The sequence below is a fragment of the Aspergillus japonicus genome (assembly GCF_003184785.1).
Source record: "Aspergillus japonicus CBS 114.51 unplaced genomic scaffold BO86scaffold_11, whole genome shotgun sequence".
In the NCBI taxonomy this organism is placed as follows: Eukaryota; Fungi; Ascomycota; class Eurotiomycetes; order Eurotiales; family Aspergillaceae; genus Aspergillus; species Aspergillus japonicus.
This window is the reverse complement of record NW_020291648.1, coordinates 86,314-106,137: the sequence shown is the minus strand read 5'-3', so window position 1 is coordinate 106,137 and position 19,824 is coordinate 86,314. Positions and strand designations below refer to the sequence as shown.

Sequence of the window (19,824 nt, the reverse complement as noted above, 5' to 3'; positions counted from 1 at the left end):
TAATTCACTCGAGCTATTGACATATTGTCAATACGTCAGACCCTCCGACTGCGGGCGGTCTACCCAACGCCGAGTCCGGGGCCCTGCAACTCAATGCTTTTTTTCCCCCTCATCCCCAAATCTATGATTCCTTTCCTCAAGGTCTCTCTCCTACGGCCATTCGTGTGTTTGGTGCCCTCTCCAACCCGAATATTTCGGGAAGATATAGTCGACATCCATGATACAACGGAGAATGTATCATCCATGAAGACCTGGTTCTTTAGCAATTGTACAGTGCGTGTGTTCCGTAGATGCTGCCTCGGAGCAATGAATCTATCTATTTAAAGTGATTGTGCCTTTCTCTTTCTACTCAGTATGATGCTAATCGAAACGTCACTTCCCAGGATGCTCTTGGTCTTCTTAAGACATACTTCTCTCTAATATGCATTCCACGATTTTCCGAGCCCCGTCCCTCCGGACCAGATTCACTGGTCAGCTCTCATGGATGCGAAGCTTCTCCTTGTCTTCGCAGCGATATGAGATCAAAGAGCTTGACACACTACCCGAGCGAGTTATACCAGGATATCAAGGTGTGCGTCATTATAGTATGGTGTGCGTGCATGATCACTGATTCGGGGTACTCAATTAGAATCGCAAGTAGGCGATCTCCTGTCCCTGCAATGGCCGGCGCCGCCACGCAACATTCTTGTCGTGAAAAAAGACTGTGTCCCGGCAGTAACTGAATCTCTTATTGAATTTGCAAAGTACGATATGCGTTCTTCGGCCTTTTGTCGTGCAAATGATAGGAAACCGATCCATACTGACCTCCGCGCGTTCTAGTCATGCGACATCTACGTATCCTTCAATATCGATCATCCTTGAACCCAAAGTTGCTGAAGAAGTTCATGCATCGCTGCACGCCCCGGCTTACACGACGTCTCTGGATCGCCTTCGACCGGCACTCCACAATAAAGTGGATCTCACCGTTACCCTGGGAGGAGATGGAACCATCCTACATGCTTCATCGCTTTTCGCGACGTGCTACAATGTACCCCCAATGTTATCCTTCAGCATGGGCACGCTGGGGTTTCTCAGTGAATGGAAATTTCCCGAGTATAAGCGCGCATTTCGCGAGGCTTACATGTCTGGGGCGGGGGTAGGAGATCGCGCAACTGTGCTGGGCGAGGTGCGGCCGACTACGCATGATGAGCCACTAGACCTAGACGTGGGCCCAACGGGCTGGTCATCGGTACGGGGCAAGTCGATGGGTTTGAGGCGCGGAGCTCGAATTCTGATGCGCAACCGACTGAAGGTGGGGCTTTTCACGGCCGATGGACAGCCAATTCGACAAGAAGCATCAGCAACATCTGTGCCAGGCATCTGGGATCGTCGGGGACTGTATGTCATGAACGAAGTACTGTTGCATCGCGGTAAAGAGCCGCATCTGGCGGTGGTAGATGTCTACGTCGGTGGTCGCTTCTTGACGGAAGCTGTAGCCGACGGGATCATCATCTCGACGCCAACCGGAAGCACGGCATACAGCCTGAGTAGTGGTGGTAGTATCGTGCACCCTCTTGTCCCTGCTGTACTCCTGACCCCGATCTGCGCCCGAAGCTTGAGCTTCCGGCCATTGGTGCTACCGTCGAGTACACCGATCACGCTACGTCTGAGCGAGAAGAACCGCGGCCGCGAGTTAGAGGTGAGCATTGATGGGGTGAACATGGGTCAAGGGATGACGGCTGGGATGGAAGCGCGGGTGTGGAATGAGGAGATGCGGCACGGCAAGAATGAATGGCAAGGTGGAGTGCCATGTGTAATGCGGAGGATCACAGGTGGAGAGGCGCATGATGGCTGGGTGGGTGGTCTAAACGGATTACTGAAGTTCAATCATCCATTCGGTGAGGATCGCTAATGACTTTGCTCGATCATTCTGAGTCGCTGGACACAATATGAACCGATGTATGGACATAATACAATCATATATGCTTGCTGTCCGAAAACTATGGCGTTGAAAGAAGTGGGCTCGAAAAGGTGTCCGGAAATGTATCCCCGACGCGAACTCTCGCCACATGTAGTCAAGAAGAGCGTGAGCTAACGTCTTCATACTATGACCGAGGGTGAGCCGTGGGAGGCAGGGCGGGATTTACCTTACTATATGTGGGCCGGCCAATGCAGGAGATTGGGTTGATATTCTTGTTAATGTACATACATACCTCTCTCTAGATAAGTGATTACTGACTTGACTGGAATTTGAATCAATAATATGGGGCAGATTTGGTTGTTGTACTGATATTGTTGTCGAATTGATCATCGCTTGCGACCCATTGGTTTTAGGTTCCTTTTGTTCTGGACCTGATCTTCGCAGATTTTTTCTAGCCAGATGGGTAGGAGGATAAAAGATCAGGCAGGGTCTGATCAGGGTCTAATTATTGATGCAATCTCTCTAGCTTGTACAAGATATAAGTGGCTAGCAGTCACCTATTCTTACTTTTCACGTACACATACACATATGTGTAAAGGCTCCATCCACTTCGCCACTTGTATCGCCCGAGATAAGTTCGGTGTTTTATTTGTTGTTATTCTGGTAATGGGCACCTACTATATTATCATATGAGGGGCAAATCGGTTCGATTTAGGTTTGAGGTGAAACCACCAACAATCAAGGTTATTGAGTCAACACTGTCTTGCATGCGAGCAAGCCTTGCCTCTGGATGATAATCTATCTTCTCTTGAACAGTATTCGTACATGTACACTCAGTTTGGCTACAATTGCTGACAAGCAGGGAGACTGCCATTTAGAGAGAGCAAAGCTAGCCAAAATCAGAAGCAAAGAGTCTACCAGAGTAGGTTAATATCATGATGATGTCTAATGATAGACTGAAACAGTGGTAGAGAGAAGGAGGAAGAGGAAGAGGAAGAGGAAGAGGAAGAGGAAGAAGAAGAAGCTTCCTCAATAATAATCAGAGGTAAGTAAGTCAATAACTAGTGAAACGACGACTGATAATTCTTTCTCCCCTTCTCCCTTAATGAACTAAAGTCATTATTAGTTCAGTTATTACTAGTTATTCTAACTACGTACAGTACATACATGCTACCTACCTGCCTACCCTTGTACTGTACAGACAGTAAGTACTGTACGCACTTGCTCTCTCCCCTTTCCTCCCCCTCTGTCGCACCCTTTCTCCTTGTTCTTCTCTTCCCTCCTTCCCTTCCCCTCCTCCTCCCCTTCCTCCTCCTCTTCTTCTCTTTATACCTGGTCATTTCTTACCTTCGCCTGTGTTATTATACGTGTCTTTCTCTCTCTCACTCTCTCCCTCCCCCCTTCATCCATCCATCCATTGCCATACAACTGTGTCTTGCCCGCATCGTGTCCATCGCCGGTGCTCACCCCGCCTGGACTTCGGGGTAGCGACCTCGCGACGTGCCCTTCACGCTCGGTGAGGTTTTCTCAAGGACTTCTTTAATAAGAGAACAGGTAATCCAGCATAATTTCATCCTTCGAACAGTGCCGTCCCCCTCCATTGTTCCTATGTGTCCTCCCATGTATTGGTCTTCGGCGTCTTCTCCAATCTCTTTGCCCCCTTTTCACATCTTTCACTCCGCCTCCGACATACCTGCCCCACGATGTGCTTTACCCGCGGGTATTGATGCTATGCGCATGCATTTTCACCTTCTTTCCTCATTTCCTCCGCCACTCTCAATGCCCCTGCAGTTGCGATTTTCGGATCGGTTGGTGTTATGCGAGCTTCCTGACAAATCCTGCAGGGAATCGCATCGCAGCCCCCATCTGGGTTGGTCGGACTGCTTCTTACCCCCTGTGCGATTCGCGTGAAGCCCACCATACACCCCTGACGCCTTCGTCCCCCCTCGTCCCCCCCCCTCCCCCCGCCAAATCCGGAGGCTTTCCTCTGGAAAGTAAGCAAGTCTCCGTTTCCTCACCGTCTGCTACCATCCTGGCCCCCAGCCCCCATCTCATCCCAATACCATCAGTGCACACTGTCCTTTGAGGGCCATGCTGACTCGGCCGCAGAATGTACTCCCCCGACCAATTCATGAACCCGGGGCCTGCCCCCCGCCCTCCCGCTGATCGGCCAAACCTCAATTTGCCAACAAACCCGACCGTAGCCACCTCGTTCAGTCAAATGAGTCTCAACTCTCCCAGCACTCCCGGGCCCGCCAATCTATCTTTGTTCCCCAACACAAGCACACCAACCCTCACACGTACCAAGACCGAACAGTCCGGTCAGGGAGGTGTCGCTGTAATCAAAGAAGGCTATGTTCGGTGCAAGGAGGACAAGTTTCTGGCAACTTGGAACCAGCGGTATCTGATCCTACGTGAATATCGGCTCGATTTTCTGAAGAATGAGACAGGCAAGGTTGTGCTGTCGATTCCGCTGGCCGCTGTCACCGGCGTCTCACGCTCCGAAGATACACGCATGGCGTTTGAGATTCTGCGGCTCGCCAACCCGAAAGATGCTAACTCCAAAGCGGCCTTAATCACTCGCGATGTGCCTACCAAGAGCATCACCTGTGAAGTCAAAAGCGATGACGAGATTTACGATTGGATTGACAAAATCTATGAGCGCTGCCCAGGGATGGGTGGTGTGAGCAATCCGACCAACTTCAGCCATCGTGTTCATGTCGGCTTCGATCCGCGCACCGGCGCGTTTGTGGGTTTACCCCCGGAGTGGGAGAAGCTCTTGACTGCGTCCGCCATTACCAAGGAAGACTACAAGAATAACCCCCAGGCCGTCATCGAGGTCCTTGAGTTTTACTCCGACATCAAGATGCGCGAGCAAAATCCTCAATATTACGCCGGTTTGGCCTCGCCTCCGACCCAGCAGGCCAAACCACACAGCAACAACTCCGTGGGCAATTCCATCGCGCCGCCTCGTCCACCACCACCCGCTCCCGCGCAACGGCTGGATACCAGTCAATCGTACTCCACTAGTCGCTCGGCAGCCTCGTCTCCTGCTCAGTCTGATCGTACGGCGGAACAGCAACAGCAATTGGAGCGAATGAATGAGCTAGCAGACCAGGAACGGCGGCGCGTAGAGGAAGAGGCTCGCAGGGCACGTCAGCGAGAAGAGGAGCAAAGTAGATACGAGCAGGATGCGTATAATGCCTCACTGCCTAAGACTCGCGTACCCCTAGCGAAAAAGGAACTGGGAGGGTATGGATCGCCGGATGATCGCTACAAGCCCAGTCGCCCTGCTCCGCAGGCTCCGGGCTCGACCCGTCCTGATCCCTCGCGTCAATTGACTGCCCAGCGCCCAGCACCTTCCCCGCCTACGGCTGGACAGCGACCTGGGGATCATGCTAATGGACGCACAGAGCAGGCCTCGCCTAGCTCAAGATACCCCGCTCAGTCCCAAGCTGCACGAACTCCGAACAGTGGTCCCAAAACGCAGCAGGCTCAGGGCCCGCCCCCCAGCAAGCTCCCGGCGCCAGTGCAGCCAGTGAAACCATTGAACATTGCGAACAAGCAGGCGACAGGCAAAACGAATGTGCCAGATGGAGTCCGTCAAGCCGAAGCGGCCTTGACCAAGAAGGCAGAGCCCCGACAGAGGGAGGTTCGTATGTCGGCTATGAGCGAAAATGAGGTTATGGATCGGTTGCGGTCCGTCGTTTCGAAGGATAATCCGAACGAGTCCTACAGTAAACAGCGCAAGATCGGACAAGGTGCCTCTGGCTCTGTGTATGTGGCTCGGGTCAAGGAGCATGCCACATCTCCTGTTGCCCGTGAGCTGTACCGCCAGTATGGGCCGCGAACTCAAGTGGCCATCAAGCAAATGGATCTGCGCAGCCAACCACGCAAGGAGCTGATTGTCAACGAGATTATCGTCATGAAGGACAGTCAGCATTCTAACATTGTCAACTTCCTCGACTCGTTCTTGCAAGAGCAGAGCAACGAGTTGTGGGTCGTCATGGAATTCATGGAAGGAGGTGCTTTGACCGATGTGATCGACAACAACCAGGTGATCCAGGAAGATCAGATTGCGACCATCTGTCTAGAGGTACGTTGCAATGATCCTCCTTGCATGTAACAGACACTAACTCGAGCTTTCACTAGACCTGCAAAGGCTTGGCTCATCTGCACGACCAGAACATCATTCACCGTGATATCAAGAGTGACAACGTGCTCTTGGACCGAGCTGGCCACGTTAAGATCAGTGAGTCGCGATCATCTTGGAACATTGTTGAAAATGTTCTCCCATAACTGACTACGTTGTTTTTTTTTTTATCACAGCCGATTTCGGGTTCTGTGCTAAACTCACAGAGTCTAAGAGCAAACGGGCTACCATGGTTGGTACGCCGTACTGGATGGCCCCCGAGGTTGTGAAACAGAAAGAATACGGACCCAAGGTCGACTGTTGGTCGTTGGGCATCATGGCCATCGAGATGATCGAGTCCGAGCCTCCGTACCTGAATGAGGAGCCCCTTAAGGCGTTGTATCTTATCGCCACCAACGGCACTCCTCGTCTGAAGAAGCCTGAAAAGCTCAGCAAAGAGCTCAAATCCTTCCTCAGTGTCTGCCTCTGCGTGGACGTCCGTAGCCGTGCTACGGCGGACGAATTGTTGGCACACGAGTTCCTTAAGATGGGATGCAGTCTGGCTAGCCTTGCAGAGCTGCTGCGCTGGAAGAAAAACAGCGGACAGTAAGCGAAAAGGGGAGAGATCCCAGCGCGGGTCGTTCCATGCTACAGTGCTCATTCGGTACCCTTTGATGATTTAAACCAGATCTTGTTTCCTCCCACACATATGGGTCACATTTATGCACCACCGGTTGATTTTGCTAACCCCTTTGACGACCCGCCATTGCACCCGAATTCTTATCGTGATATCCACACTTTGTTACGCACGGACTTGGCATGGATGCTTCGGCGTTTTTGATACTGACTTTTTTCGGCCTACCATGGCCCTCGCTCGCCTTTTTTCCCTAAACATTTTACATTTGTGCATAATTCTTATTTTGCTGCCCGCCCACTTCCCGCTGCGTGATGCTGTGGGAATGGTCTCTGCTGAATTGTCTCTGCCCACGGGGATGCAGCGATCTTGAAACAGCAAGATGCGTGAGAGGCTGGATGATTTAAACTGCTTTGTCAGTCGAGAAGCTATTTTGCCGAACATGCGCGGACGTTCTGATGATAGAGGAAGGCACAGTCGACGGAAAAGACGGAAGGGTGGACGATAGACAGTCCAAATGATGCCGCCGTTTCCTTGTGTTGATTTTCATTTTCCACCCATTTATGTCAGTCAACGAATCCGTGATACGATAGCTTGACCACTGTTTGCTGGCATGCGAAGGAAGCGCAGTCGACCTCATGAGGAACGAAGACCGACGCAATAGAGCCTTTATGTGGTTGTTTTCATATGCGACTTTCAAAAGTAAGGGACGGACATAGAACCAAATAATAGAAAATATCCTCTCTTTGTGTCCATGTTGTAATCTTTAAACGAGTTCATATTCAATACTCCCATAGCATATATTGACACCCTTACCACAAAGTAAGGTAAGTAGGCATACATGTAGAAACCACAAGAAGGGGCTGAGCCCAGCCACTAGATGAGGATGAGCATGGTTCAAGCGAACCGCTGTGGTACTGTACGGTTCAAGACTGCGGCAAGAACCAAGAGAGTATACAAAATATCACTCGACCAGCCAACCCTTTTTTATCGTTGAATCATGTTCGTTGATTAAGCCTAGCAACGCAGGGCAGGCAGCATCACTTCATTATATCTTGGTCTCCCAGCTAAGCGCCCGAATTTGATAAAACCCGGTATCACAAGAATAGTGCATAAAAACGGGGAGGGCCGAAACAACCGCCAGGAAGGAGGACCCAAACCATCAAGGCAGGTCTTCAACGGGTTTGGTAGGACACAGATCCCCGAAGAACACACCGGTCGGAACGGAGTCGTCATCCAACGCTGACTTGGACTCGGACTCGGACTCCAGATCCGACTCGGAAACTGGACCGTAGCATGCTTCTGTAAGCCCCTGAATCCACCGAGCGCGGTCGGCCCCTTGGACGTCGCGCCAACGGCGGTAGGATGAAAGGGCATCTGCTGGGGTGGAATCTACAAGTAGAAGATTCGTAGCTGAATCGCAGGTGATGAACGAGGGTTTGCCCGATGTGAGGACAGGGATGGGGGAAGGGGTCGATGATGCACATGAGACGGGCCGGTTGTTGGGGGCTCTGGCTACCACAACCGATTGCGGGGATGAGGTTGAGAGGTCAGCGGGAGGGAGTGGGGAGGGAGGAGGAGGGTAATATGGTCGAGCTACGGCGTCGCGGATATGCGGGGGGAGCCATTCGGTAGCACCGAGGTAGGGAGGCATTGCTCCCCGGATCTCGGTGAACGCCTGCAGGACGAAGCAGACAATGAGGATGGAGAGGAGGGCGGCAAACCCGCTGGAGAAATGGGTCCAGATCTCCGATTCCCCGGGCATAGACAAGACGTAGCGAGGATTGCGGCTAGCGGGGGGGCAGGGGGACAGTGGGAGAGCATGGACGACGACTGTATTGCCCATACTGACCGAGGCCAATCGAACGTATTGCGGGGGAGTCGCGGCCGAGACAGGGTGCTGGGGTGAATGGAAGGGAGCAAAGCAAAGCTTGGTCATGGAAAATGGGTGCACGTCGGGGAGAGTAGTATAGTGACGGAGAGGGCCGTAGCCGCCCCGGCCGCTGAGCGGATTGAATTCCAGGGTTAGAAGCTCGATGGACTGGTCGCTGCCAGAGACTGCGATGATGGCCTGCTGCTGCTGGTTAACGAGATCGTCGCTCCCAGAGCCTAGAAGGCAGATATCCAAACCAAGACCAATTTTGATGGTCTTGCGAAGCTTTTTACGCCGGATGATGCTTGCTTTCCCAGTGGTCATCTGCTGCTGCTGCTGTTGCGGTTTCTTCTCCCCTGGATTGGGAACCAAAGCGCTTCGGAGGTCGAGGATCATCAGCTCACAGCCCTTACGATCGGGAGAGTTCTGCAGAAGGAGTAGACTGGTTGGCGAGAGGAAGCGCAACGCCCGGAACTTCGGCCTAGTCCGCGGCCCATTCTCCGGGACCGGTGTCGTATAAATACACTGCACGTCCGGCGCAGCATTTGAGCGAGTGTCAGCAGTAACTTGGCCTACGAAAACATCGATACCATTGCTGTAGGCAAAGCGGAAGGTGCCCGTCTCGTCGTCCAGTTCAATGATATCCATGTCCTCAGCCTCCTCATCGCTGCCTAGCCGAATCCGACCGATAACCTCCGATTGCCCAGGGGTAGCGGTCGCGCTAAAGAGGACGATCTCGCCAGTCGGCGCCAGACCGGTTGCGATGGCAGCTACTCGAGGGGATTGTGCACCGGACTTCCACGGGGAGAGGCGCAGAAGGCGTTGATAGGTGTCAGATGATTTTGAGTCCTTCGCTGTGCGGAAGAGCGATGCGCGGGACAAGGGAGTAGTCTTCCCAAGAGTCGGTGGCGCAGACGAGCCGTCATCTGACGACTCAACGACCTGATCGGCTCCAAAGGCTTTGCGTGGAGGATAATCGATGCGGAAGGACCGTAAATGTTGGTTGTTGTCTCGCTTCTGTTCTTCAACGGAACTGTTGATGCCAGCCAGGGCAATGACCGAGTCCTCCGTCGGCAGCGCGGCTGCCAGCGAGGTTACCGAATCTTCATCGCGCGACAAGTCAATATCCACGACCGGAGTGAGCGTTTGGCGTTTGGAGGAATCGAGAAGGACCTGTTTACAGCACAGGATAATCGTTAGCAGGTACATTCATAGGACTGGACCGAGGCGGCGACGAGGCAGACTTGCGATTTTGTTTCCCACCCCACTGCGACCCTCCCCTCCTCCACCGGCAACGAGCAGAAACCCAGGGTTGCGCGGGTCGAAATCAGCGGCGAAGAGAGGACAAGAAAGAGTCAGCTTAGCGGAGGGGATGGAGGGCGCCATGTTTGGCGAGCACAAAAGTCAAACAGTCACAGTTCGCAGAAAGGGAGAACAAAGAAGAAAGGAGTCCGGTAGGTAAGAATGAATGAAGGAGCAGAGGGGGACGAACAGATGAAAAGGGAGGTGATCAGAGTAAGAGAGACCGAGGGAGAACGACAAAGTAGATGGGAAGAAGACGCAATGGATGGGGAGCCGCCAACTGGCCATGACGTTAATCCAGACCGCGGGAGGCTGGCTTGCTCCTCTTGGCGCCCAAAACAATTTACTACATACGCTCTACGGAGTAACATTGATAACATTGATATTGAATGAACTGAATGAAAATGATTCTTTATTAAGAAGGGAAGGGACACGGGATGTCAAAGGCCGTCATCAACGGCCATTGATGGTTTGTCTAATCAACCTCCTGGCCAGTGAACTCAGGCAGACGCTTGCGGACGTCCTCCCAAGTCTCCTCACCATCGACGAGAGCCTTGAGGGCCTGCAAGATCTCCGCCTCACTGGCACGGACTTGCTTCGTCGAGTCGCGGTCACGAAGAGTGAAAGTTTCGTCCTTGACCGACTGGAAATCGACAGTGATACCGAAGGGGGTTCCCAGCTCATCATTGCGCGCGTAGCGCTTACCAATGCTAGCGGATGAATCGTCCACCCGGTTGGAGATACCCATTCGGCGCAGAGACATCATCAGCCGTTGGCTGAGGGGCGCGAAGGAGGCGTGCGTCGACAAAGGGACAATCAACACCTTGGTCGGAGCAATCGCCGGGGGGAAGGACAGAACCTGCATAGCGGATTTAGTAAGTTCGGTGCGTTTGGCAAAGACAGTGGTTTGAGCAAGAAAGGAAGATAAACTTACACCACGAGCTTCATCACCCTCACGAGACCAGTAGACGTGCTCCATCATGCTGTACAAGATACGACCAATACCGAAGGACGGTTCAATCACGTTAGGGGTGTACTCGCGCACGTTCTCCACCCGAGTGCGTTTCTTAATCTTGATCAGCTCACTGTCCAGCTCGACCGAGCCGGCACCGACACCGTCGACAGGCACCTCGATCTTGCCGTTCTGTGTCAGGTCCAGAGAGAGCTTCTCCCGCATATTCTGAGAGAGGGCCTCAATAGCGGCCTCAACCGTCTTACCATCCTTTTTGAAACGGGGGCCGAATTTCTTCTTGTCCAAATCAATCTGCCACTCCTCAATCTTCAAGGGCTCAGCGCGAGGCTCGCGCACAACCAGGGGCGCACCAGTCTTGTTCTTGTGCACCGTCAGATCGTAAGCGCTGCGGTCGGCGCAGCCGACACACTCGATCCAGCCGTAGCTGGTTTGTAGTTCAGCGTCCCAGCAGTCAGCAGCATAGTGGGCCATTTCGTTGGCCATGTGCTGGCGGAAACGAAGCTTGCTAGGGTCCACACCAAGCTTGAGCAGGAAAAGCTGGATACGAGCCAAGAAATAACCCAGGGTTTCGTTGTCCACCAGTCCGGATTCCACGGCCTTGCCAATGGTCATCTTCTCGGTTTGAGTACGCCCGGACAGCTGCACGTCACGGTTGAGCAAGGACAATTCAACGTCCTTGACTTCGGCGAAGCGGGCGTGCTTCTTGCCGCCCTCGGGGTCAACGAAATGTTCGATTTCGGCCATCAGGAACTCACGCACGCGCAGCAGACCAGCGCGGGGGGAGATCTCGTTACGGAAAGACTTGCCGATCGAGGCAGAGGCGAACGGCATGGATTGCTGGTTGAAGTCCAACAGCTTGTGGAAGTTGAGGAACTGACCCTGGGCGGTTTCAGGGCGCAGGAAACCAGGCATGTTGCTGCTAGGCCCAATGGAGGTCTGGAACATCAGGTTGAAAGCCACTGGAGGGAGGAGGTTGCCATCGGTGGTCGGGTTGCGGATATCGTACTTGGCGATGATCTTCTCGAGAGCAGGACCGTCGAAGTTGTCAATTTGAGCCAGGACTTCTTCGTACTCCTTGACGACAGCATCATCAAGCTTGACCGCCTTGGTTTGCTTGGACTTGCGCTTCTTCTTAGCTTCCTTCTCTTCGTCCACCTCAACCTTCTGTCCACGGGCCTCCTTGTCGCCCTTCAGGCGGCTCTCAAGCACTTCCTCGACCAGGTGGTCAGCGCGGAAAATCTCACCGGTCTTGGGATCCTTGCACATCCAATCGGCGAACTTCTCGACGTGACCACTGGTTTTGAGAATATCATGCGGGGTCAGCATGGTGCAGTCGACCTCGAGCATATCCTCCTCCAGCACGAAGTGCTTGCGCCACAGGTCGACAATGTTGTTCAGGACGGCACAGCCGGGCGGGCCATAATCGTAGAGACCGGAGACACCGCCGTAAATCTCGAAGGAGGGGGTGTAGAAGAGGCGGCGGCGCAGCATAGAGTCCAAAACGCTGCGGTCAACGACCTGACCGGTCCGGGTGTTGATCGTAGCCATTTTCTTCTTTTTCTTCTGGCTTGGACTAGATTGAGCAATATGACTCTTAGAAAGGAGGGGCGACGTAGAGAAAAGTCTGGAGGAGGAGGAGGAGGAGGGGAGGGAGGAGAAGGGAGACGAGACGAAAGTCGCGGGGATTGAAGCAAGAAAAAGAGGGGCAGCGGAATGAAGTGAAGAAAGAGTAAGTGGGCAGCGGCGGCGGGGAAGAAAAGACGACGGCGGCGGCGGCGGCGGCGGTGGCCGAACCAGGAGAGGAGAAGAGATGAAACGAGGGAGAGCAGAAAGACGAGAGCAATGCTGCGAGTGAGTCATCCGCCACGTCTCTACAAACTACCACTCAACCACCACGTCAGACCAGCCAATTCGCTGGTTTGAAATGATGATGATGATAAATTGAAATTAAATTGGCCTGGGTGGAACTGGAGAATGATTGCTGGCTTTCATGCAAAAAGAACGGGCATAAAAACTTCCACATTTCCTGATTGGGTATGGTTGTTGTCCCCGGCTCGTAATGTCAGCAGATCGGGTTCTCACCGCCGGAAGCTGTTGTTCCAGTCCCGATATCATTCCGCCCGTCTCAATTCTTTTTTTCCCCTCCAGTAGTCTTTTTTGCCTAGCGTCAGTCACACAAGCACAAGTCAATTGTGAGAAATATCTTGACAGATTCGCTAGGATGGGATCAGGAAAGGCCCTCGCTCGGCCGCCGCCTGATGCGAGTATGGAACTCAAACCGCGCAACAAACTTCGCCGTCAGATGCTTCATATCAAGAGAAAGCGCGCCAAGGATTCCGCTCGCCGCACCGAACGATATGCCTTCAAGAAGGAAGAGGCCAAGAACCCCCGCTTGAAGGAGGAACGGTTGAAGCGCAATATCCCACTTACCATTGATCGGAAGCGAGTATGGGATGACGCCGGCAGTGACGTCGAAGATGGGTTGGGATTGAGTGTTGATGTGGAGCGCATCAAGAGACGCAAGCAGGAAGAGGAGGATGAATTGAATCGATCCTTGGAAAATCCCGAAAAGTCGGGGGATGAAGAGTCGCAGGACGATGATGATGAAGATGACGATGTGGACAGTATGCTTGCTAGCAGCGACGACGAGGAGGAAGACAATGAAGATGATAGAGAGGGCGATGAAGATGAAAAAGCGGACGACTCTCGTGGACGGCGCAAATCAGCTCTTCCTTCCGCTACCGAGCGAGCGACCAGCCCGTCGCGAGTGACCAAGAGCACTAACCTCAGTCTTGTCCCGGATGCGCTGGCCGCCAAATTCCCCTCGTTGTTCAACCTTGAAAACCCCTCACCCAAAATCCTCATCACCACCTCGCTCAACTCAACCCTTCATCACGAGGCCGAGCTACTCACGGACCTCTTCCCCAACTCGCACTATGTCCGCCGCACTCGCCATCGGTTCGCTCATCAGTTCTCCATCCGCGAGATCGCCAAATTCGCCTCGAATCGGAACTACACTGCACTGGTTATCTTACGTGAAGATCAGAAGAAACCCACCGGCCTGGATATCGTACACCTGCCGACTGGTCCCATGTTCCACTTCTCCATGTCGAATTGGGTTGAAGGCAAACGCATTCCTGGGCACGGAAACGCCACCGATCATTTCCCCGAGCTCATCCTGAACAACTTCCGCACTCCTCTGGGTCTCTTGACAGCCCATCTATTCCGCACCTTGTTCCCCGCCCAGCCGGAAGTTCAAGGCCGACAAGTCGTCACCGTTTTGAATAGCCGCGATTATCTCTTCTTTCGTCGTCACCGCTACGTCTTCCGCGAGAAGCGAGAGACTGAAAAGGCAGTTGTAGGTGCGGATGGTAAGGAGATGAAGGGTGCCGAGGGCATCCGAGCTGGTATGCAGGAACTGGGACCCCGCTTCACCCTGAAGCTGCGCCGGATCGATAAGGGTATACAACGGGCTAGTGGCCAGGAGTGGGAATGGAAGGGTGGTATGGAGAAGACCCGCACCAAGTTCCAGCTGTGATGCATTTTCTCCCATTGTTCATCTCGAAGATATCCAGCCATGTTTGTTTGCATTGGGGTTTGGATGGGCGTTTTGTTGGTTGCTTTACCCGAAGCCCTGTTTTTATTGGGGGAGGGGTTTCTTTGCTTGTTCATATCACATCAGGATATCATCCTACGACTATCTCATTCCGTCATGCATGACGCTCAAGGCTCTTTTTCCCATATAGTCTTTATATGCACTCTCGACGTTGCTTAGAAAAAGGTTCCGAGCGCACCTAGTAGCGAAGATCCAGCACTTTTCGAATTAATGCAGCCGTATCACAGTAAATGGCCGCAGACTAGACGAATGGAGTGGTTGGGTCCTCCTTGCCCAGCATGGGGGGGGCTTTCCGCCTTATTGTCAGGTCATAACCCTTAGGTATATGGGGAAATGACATCAACGACACTCGTTATAGGAAGAAAGGGCCCGAGCGGTGGTGGTAAGTTGGAGGTAAGAGAAGGACAATGAGAGAAGTAAGCCACCAGGGGCTGGGTGGGTGGGTGGAAGAAAGCCCTGATCTGATTGTATTTGTAGATCAAGGGCCAGTCGGAGGGGTTTTTCTAGAGAAAAAAAAAAAAGAAAGAAAAAAAGGGAACTTGGAAAAAAAACGATAATGCCTTCTCCGGCACTACTTTGAACAACACCTACAACACCTACAACACCTACAACACCTACACCAACAACCACCTTCACATTGTACTGTACGATACACCATACACTACACACACACACACACACACACACACACACACACACACACACACTCCCCTGTGTGCACCAAACAACTCCTCCCTCCAACCAATGTCCATATCTCCCACCTCTCCCGCAGCCGCAGCCGCAGCCGGGCCGATACTCAAAGTCCCGCACCGCTTCCTATTCATCGCCTCGATCGGGAACCGATTCCCCCAGCATTACCGCCAAACCCGGCACAGCGCGGGGCACATCCTGCTGGATGCGCTTCTGCCGCTCCTGCGCGCGCGGGTGCCCCATACAGGCCGCGGGGGCGGGCGGCCCTACTTCTACGAGACCTTCGAGTCGCCGGCCATGATGAACGTCTCCGGCGGGAAAGTTGTGCCAGCGTTCAGCACGTGGATGAAGAAGTTCCCCAGCGCCGGGGTCAACCACCAGCAGCTGGCCGAGCGCGGGGAGCTGACGATCCCGGACGCGAGCCTGCCCCTGCCGGCCCCAGGGCGGCAGCTGCCCGAGTGGGAGCGCCGGGGCACCGATCCGCGCAACGTGCGCGACTTCAAACCGACCCTGGTCATCCTGCACGATGAGCTGGAGGCGCCGCTGGGGAAGGTCAAGGTCCGCCGCGGGGGTCCGAATGAGGCCAGCCTGCGCGGCCACAATGGCCTCCAGAACATCTTCGACGTCCTGCGCTCCAAGAAACACTACCCGGCCAAGTCGGCGACAAGCCCGAGGGTGATGCGCGTCGGCGTGGGCATCGGTCGCCCCAAGGAGAGAACGTCCGAGGCCGTCTCGAAATATGTCCTGGGCAAGATGTCCCAGACGGAGTTGGATGCCATTGCCGCCGCGGCGGGTCGCGTCATGGATCTCCTGGCCGACGAGTTTTACCGGTCGGACGATGAGCTCAAGTGAATCAAATCATCATAAACGGAAGGATGGAAACAATGTATTGAGCAAGCAGCGGACAAGCAGATAGATTTTCATGCTGGGGGAGTCATGACCCAGCCGTATATTATACAGATACCCATGAAATGCAGTTCATTCCCTTATATGAAAAGGAACGCGAATCCAGAGTCTAATTAGATCTTACACAAATGCTCCGTGTCTAGCTAAGGAGCTGGAAGATAGAGAGTCACTCCTCCCTCCTCTCTCCCCCCTCCCAAACACCCTTTGCTCGACGCACGAGCGAATCAAGGATTAAAGGCAGCCCATCGAGGAAGAAATGGGGTAGTAATAGCGACAGCGCAAATCCGAGAAAGAATAGCAACTATTGGGAACGCCTTCCCCTTTGCTCTGAAAAAGAACATGATCGACAATCGAAGCCTCACACAGTGCCCGCTATGCTTAGGTCCCGGATTTCTTGCAACACTTCTTCCACCCGATTGTCCAAATCTCCCCGAGCATACTGATCCCGCGTCTCCGCATCCAGATACTGCTGTACTTGAGCCATGCGCGAGTACGCCTCGGCACAGAAGCGCAGCTGGATCTTGACCAGGGCTTCGAAGCTCGGGTCCAAATACGGGACCCGGAGATCAATCAGTTGCGGTAGCTCCGTGAAAAGTTGCTCGTTCAGTTGCTCATACGCCTGCTTGGCGATCTCCATCTCGCGCTCGGTCCGGGGCAGTTTCGTGGCGTCCTTGTCAGGCTTCTCGACCAACTTCTTCACCTTAGCCCGCATCGAGTCGTAATCCAGGAGTTTGTGGTTGCGTTTCTTGATGCACTCGTTGATATCCGGGAAGTAGGCGCAGAATCGCGAAATGGGTTCCAGCACGGTCGACCTGTAGCAGCCTAATCAGCATTGACCAGCAAGAGCATCGACGGCAGTCGCCGAGGAGGAGTATTTACCGATAGGGTCCATCCAAGGCTTTGATCGTCTCAGCGTCTAGATCTTCCACCGCCTGCTTATAGCTCCGACTGACGCCATCGCGTGTACCCGCATCGCCGTAAAAAGCATCGATCGTCTCGGCGATGCGCATCTGGGAGGCGGTCATCGCTAATAGAATTGTCTGCGCATTAGCAATCTGTCCTCGGGGACCTCCCAATGGTTCGCAAGCGGCTTCAGAGAGAAAACACACCTCGCAGCGAATCCAAATATCCCTTGGCCTCCTTTTGTAGCCGGTTGGCAGCAGCCTCCATGGTCCGATACCGCCTGAGTCGGAGCCTATCAGTGACCCGGACCAGACCGCTAATCACCAGTTCGTTTCCCGAAATGCCTTACCTTTCCTCAATCTCATAATCGCGATCGTTGGTCCGCTCCACGTGGCCTAGTCCGCAAGAAGTATTCCAAGTCAGCCGCCGGTGGTCGTGATCGGTCGAGGGGGATGATGACAGAAGACAATCTCATCGCGGGGTATGCAGGCAGCCAAACATACCGGTCTTCATCATCACCTGCGTCGTTGCGCGGTTCACATTTTTCTTAAACCCTAAAGAGTCCAGACGAGTTAGAGTAGAGGTCTCAAGCGGATAGGCGGCGACTGCAAGAAGCAGGGATGGCGTTGCGCACCTGCCCAGGACATGATGACGACGGGTCTTGCGAGTCGGGGGTGAAGTCTTCGAGATAGGGCGTTGGATGGCTAGATGTAGAGAACCGATTGGGATATGCCGCCGCAAGAGATAGGCGCTCCGATAAGGATTGCACAAGTGTTTACCAAACAAATGGCGAGTTCGTTGTTCGAGTTCAAGTCCGAGGGAGTGAAACGTAATGGTGGAAAGGGTGCCTCTTTTCCGAAAGCAGATTGGAGATGCCCGATGAATGCGGGACAAGGCAGGCTGCCATCACTGTGGCGCGGACCCAATTATGAATGATGTGGCGGTGCTCTCTCTGTCTTGTAATGTTTTCTGCATTACAGCCCTACTGTAACTGTGGCATATTACGTACACATGTATTGTAATCTGTAAGCATAGCCCGGGATCCGCGGACGGATGACTTCTGTATTGTAGTGTACTGTAGCAGCACGGGCTGTGCCTTTGTAAGTCACAGTACTGTACACTGTTGGTATCACTATATCTGCTGGGCCTCTTCTACGTCATATATTGCCAGTATCAAGAAACGTTGCAGCCTTGCCTCCTGCCTTCTGCTATGTAACTTCCTTTAGTTAAGGGAGTGATGTCAGTATGCTACTCAGTAAGTCAGTCAACCACTGCAAATACACGTTACAACATGTCAAGGCTATCTATCCTCTGACTTTCTGGCGCAATTCTTTCCTTCGCCAAGTCATTGCAGCGCATCGTCGGCCGAACCAGGCTCCAGACCCTGAACATCCGGTTGCTCTGCACCCCGGATTTTGAGGAGCCCTCGTGCAAGCAAAGTGATGATCTTCGAGTACTAGGTATGAGGCCTACAAGTACAATACCATGTGTTGGTCCAATGAAGGATCGACAGGCACAGCATGACATAGTCACTGTGTACATACATACTTGTATGAAATTTAACCCTCCCTCGGGGCCTCGGAGAAGAAGATCCTCGTGCCAAAACCCAAATGGACCCTAAGCCATTACAGTAGAACCCTTCCAGTACTCCGTATGGATGCACTGTCCGTAGATACCCCGTACTTACATCGTAGTGCTCGTTTTCGAAATCATACTCGAGTACTAATGTCCTAAAGAGAAGCCAGTCAATTAATTGGTCCGCCAAGATCCACCCGATATCGGACTCTTGGCCATCAGCCTTGCAGCGGTTGGCGGGGATCGACTTCTCAATCGAACCAGAATGACTGACTGTTAGGTAAGAGGTTCAGAAGCTCGCCTCTGCGCCAAGAGAGAAGAGAATGGTGCTGCCTACCCTGAGCGGAAGATCATCCGGAACTCCATCCTCGTCTTCGTCCTTCTTCATCAGCTGGCATAGGGCTGGCTGCAGTGCCAAGCTTGACATTTTCCCAACGGAATCAGACAGCCACAACATGAGCACTCAGACTCAAGGGGGTGGAGGGTAGCAGTTGCAGCCTGAGAGGGCCTCTAGATCCTGAAGTGGAGGGTTTACTCCATACTCATAGTCAGTAAATGACCCTGAACTACCAGATAGACAGACGGTGAGCCCGGCATCAATAACACACAACCCATCCCATGTCAAGAAAACATGCTGGGTGAGCTGTCGATCTCCACTCCTCAAACTCCTCAATGACAGTCAGTCGGCCCGCTGAGGAAACTAACTAACTAACTAATTCCATTGACTAAAAGCTCGAGTTCGTCTTCGGACTGCGGGATGCGCCAAGCAAGCTTGATCTGGCTTGTTGCCCGGCGCATTCTTTCCTGCATACGTACGTACGTACAGTACATATACATATACATATACATACAATAATACAGAGTAAGTACTGTACATTATTATTACAATATGGGAGTGTGCATGGCCTGCGTCGTGTGTCCTGGGCTGGACCGGTCGAACAAGACATAAACACCAAATCCAATGCGGAATCACATTCCGGTGTAGTCTGTGCATGCAGCACAAGTGCCAGTCATGTGTTTGGGGTTACCTGGCAGTTACATGGGCAGGTCTTGTCCGTGGTGGTAGCGGTGGAGCAGCTGCCAGTTATCGGGAATCCGACCGTGGGATTTTGATCGCGACCGAGGCTGAAACCGTTGTCTTACACATTGTACGCATTTTGGGCGGCTCTTAGTTGGTCGTGAATTGGACCAGTAACTAAGGTGACTAGATGCGCCGGAACTCGAACTCATTGTTGACGTTCATTGATCGCTGGCCTATAAATGCAGCAGGCAGCCTCGTGCTCCTACGTACTGGAAGCAATACCAGGTCAATTTAACTAT

The 19,824-nt window shown here is 53.1% G+C and overlaps 7 protein-coding genes across 7 annotated transcripts; 4 read left to right on the top strand and 3 right to left on the bottom strand.

Moving 5' to 3' along the window:
• The first annotated feature begins 67 nt into the window (after positions 1 to 67).
• On the top strand, positions 68 to 2,155 carry BO86DRAFT_357670 (NADH kinase POS5). The gene is made up of 4 exons (XM_025669712.1): positions 68 to 325; positions 384 to 569; positions 629 to 743; positions 820 to 2,155. The coding sequence occupies exons 2-4, from the start codon at positions 422 to 424 to the stop codon at positions 1,889 to 1,891; spliced, it is 1,335 nt and encodes a 444-aa protein (XP_025529810.1). The 5' UTR covers positions 68 to 325; positions 384 to 421; the 3' UTR covers positions 1,892 to 2,155.
• Positions 2,156 to 3,642: 1,487 nt separating this feature from the next.
• Positions 3,643 to 6,738, top strand: BO86DRAFT_22174 (serine/threonine protein kinase CLA4). Its single transcript, XM_025666919.1, has 4 exons — positions 3,643 to 3,894; positions 4,010 to 5,996; positions 6,053 to 6,152; positions 6,230 to 6,738. The coding sequence occupies exons 2-4, from the start codon at positions 4,011 to 4,013 to the stop codon at positions 6,640 to 6,642; spliced, it is 2,499 nt and encodes an 832-aa protein (XP_025529809.1). The 5' UTR covers positions 3,643 to 3,894; position 4,010; the 3' UTR covers positions 6,643 to 6,738.
• A 692-nt stretch (positions 6,739 to 7,430) lies between these two features.
• BO86DRAFT_454673 (uncharacterized protein) lies at positions 7,431 to 10,070 on the bottom strand. The gene is made up of 2 exons (XM_025677070.1): positions 9,788 to 10,070; positions 7,431 to 9,712 (listed from the first exon to the last, which is right to left on the bottom strand). Exons 1-2 carry the CDS (start codon positions 9,923 to 9,925, stop codon positions 7,829 to 7,831), a joined length of 2,022 nt encoding a protein of 673 aa, XP_025529808.1. The 5' UTR covers positions 9,926 to 10,070; the 3' UTR covers positions 7,431 to 7,828.
• Positions 10,071 to 10,211: 141 nt separating this feature from the next.
• BO86DRAFT_387363 (glycine--tRNA ligase) lies at positions 10,212 to 12,787 on the bottom strand. The gene is made up of 2 exons (XM_025671569.1): positions 10,776 to 12,787; positions 10,212 to 10,700 (listed from the first exon to the last, which is right to left on the bottom strand). The coding sequence occupies exons 1-2, from the start codon at positions 12,360 to 12,362 to the stop codon at positions 10,317 to 10,319; spliced, it is 1,971 nt and encodes a 656-aa protein (XP_025529807.1). The 5' UTR covers positions 12,363 to 12,787; the 3' UTR covers positions 10,212 to 10,316.
• Positions 12,788 to 12,974: 187 nt separating this feature from the next.
• BO86DRAFT_387362 (rRNA-binding ribosome biosynthesis protein RPF1) lies at positions 12,975 to 14,554 on the top strand. Its single transcript, XM_025671568.1, has one exon. It carries the CDS (start codon positions 13,036 to 13,038, stop codon positions 14,350 to 14,352), a length of 1,317 nt encoding a protein of 438 aa, XP_025529806.1. The 5' UTR covers positions 12,975 to 13,035; the 3' UTR covers positions 14,353 to 14,554.
• A 653-nt stretch (positions 14,555 to 15,207) lies between these two features.
• Positions 15,208 to 15,963, top strand: BO86DRAFT_291952 (aminoacyl-tRNA hydrolase; the record flags this gene model as incomplete). Its single annotated transcript, XM_025667388.1, has 1 exon — positions 15,208 to 15,963. A coding segment is annotated over one exon (756 nt), but the record flags the coding sequence as incomplete, so codon positions are not given.
• A 129-nt stretch (positions 15,964 to 16,092) lies between these two features.
• On the bottom strand, positions 16,093 to 17,869 carry BO86DRAFT_387360 (amphiphysin-like protein RVS161). The gene is made up of 6 exons (XM_025671567.1): positions 17,564 to 17,869; positions 17,433 to 17,483; positions 17,279 to 17,324; positions 17,136 to 17,209; positions 16,906 to 17,053; positions 16,093 to 16,838 (listed from the first exon to the last, which is right to left on the bottom strand). Exons 1-6 carry the CDS (start codon positions 17,574 to 17,576, stop codon positions 16,385 to 16,387), a joined length of 786 nt encoding a protein of 261 aa, XP_025529804.1. The 5' UTR covers positions 17,577 to 17,869; the 3' UTR covers positions 16,093 to 16,384.
• Positions 17,870 to 19,824: the final 1,955 nt, after the last annotated feature.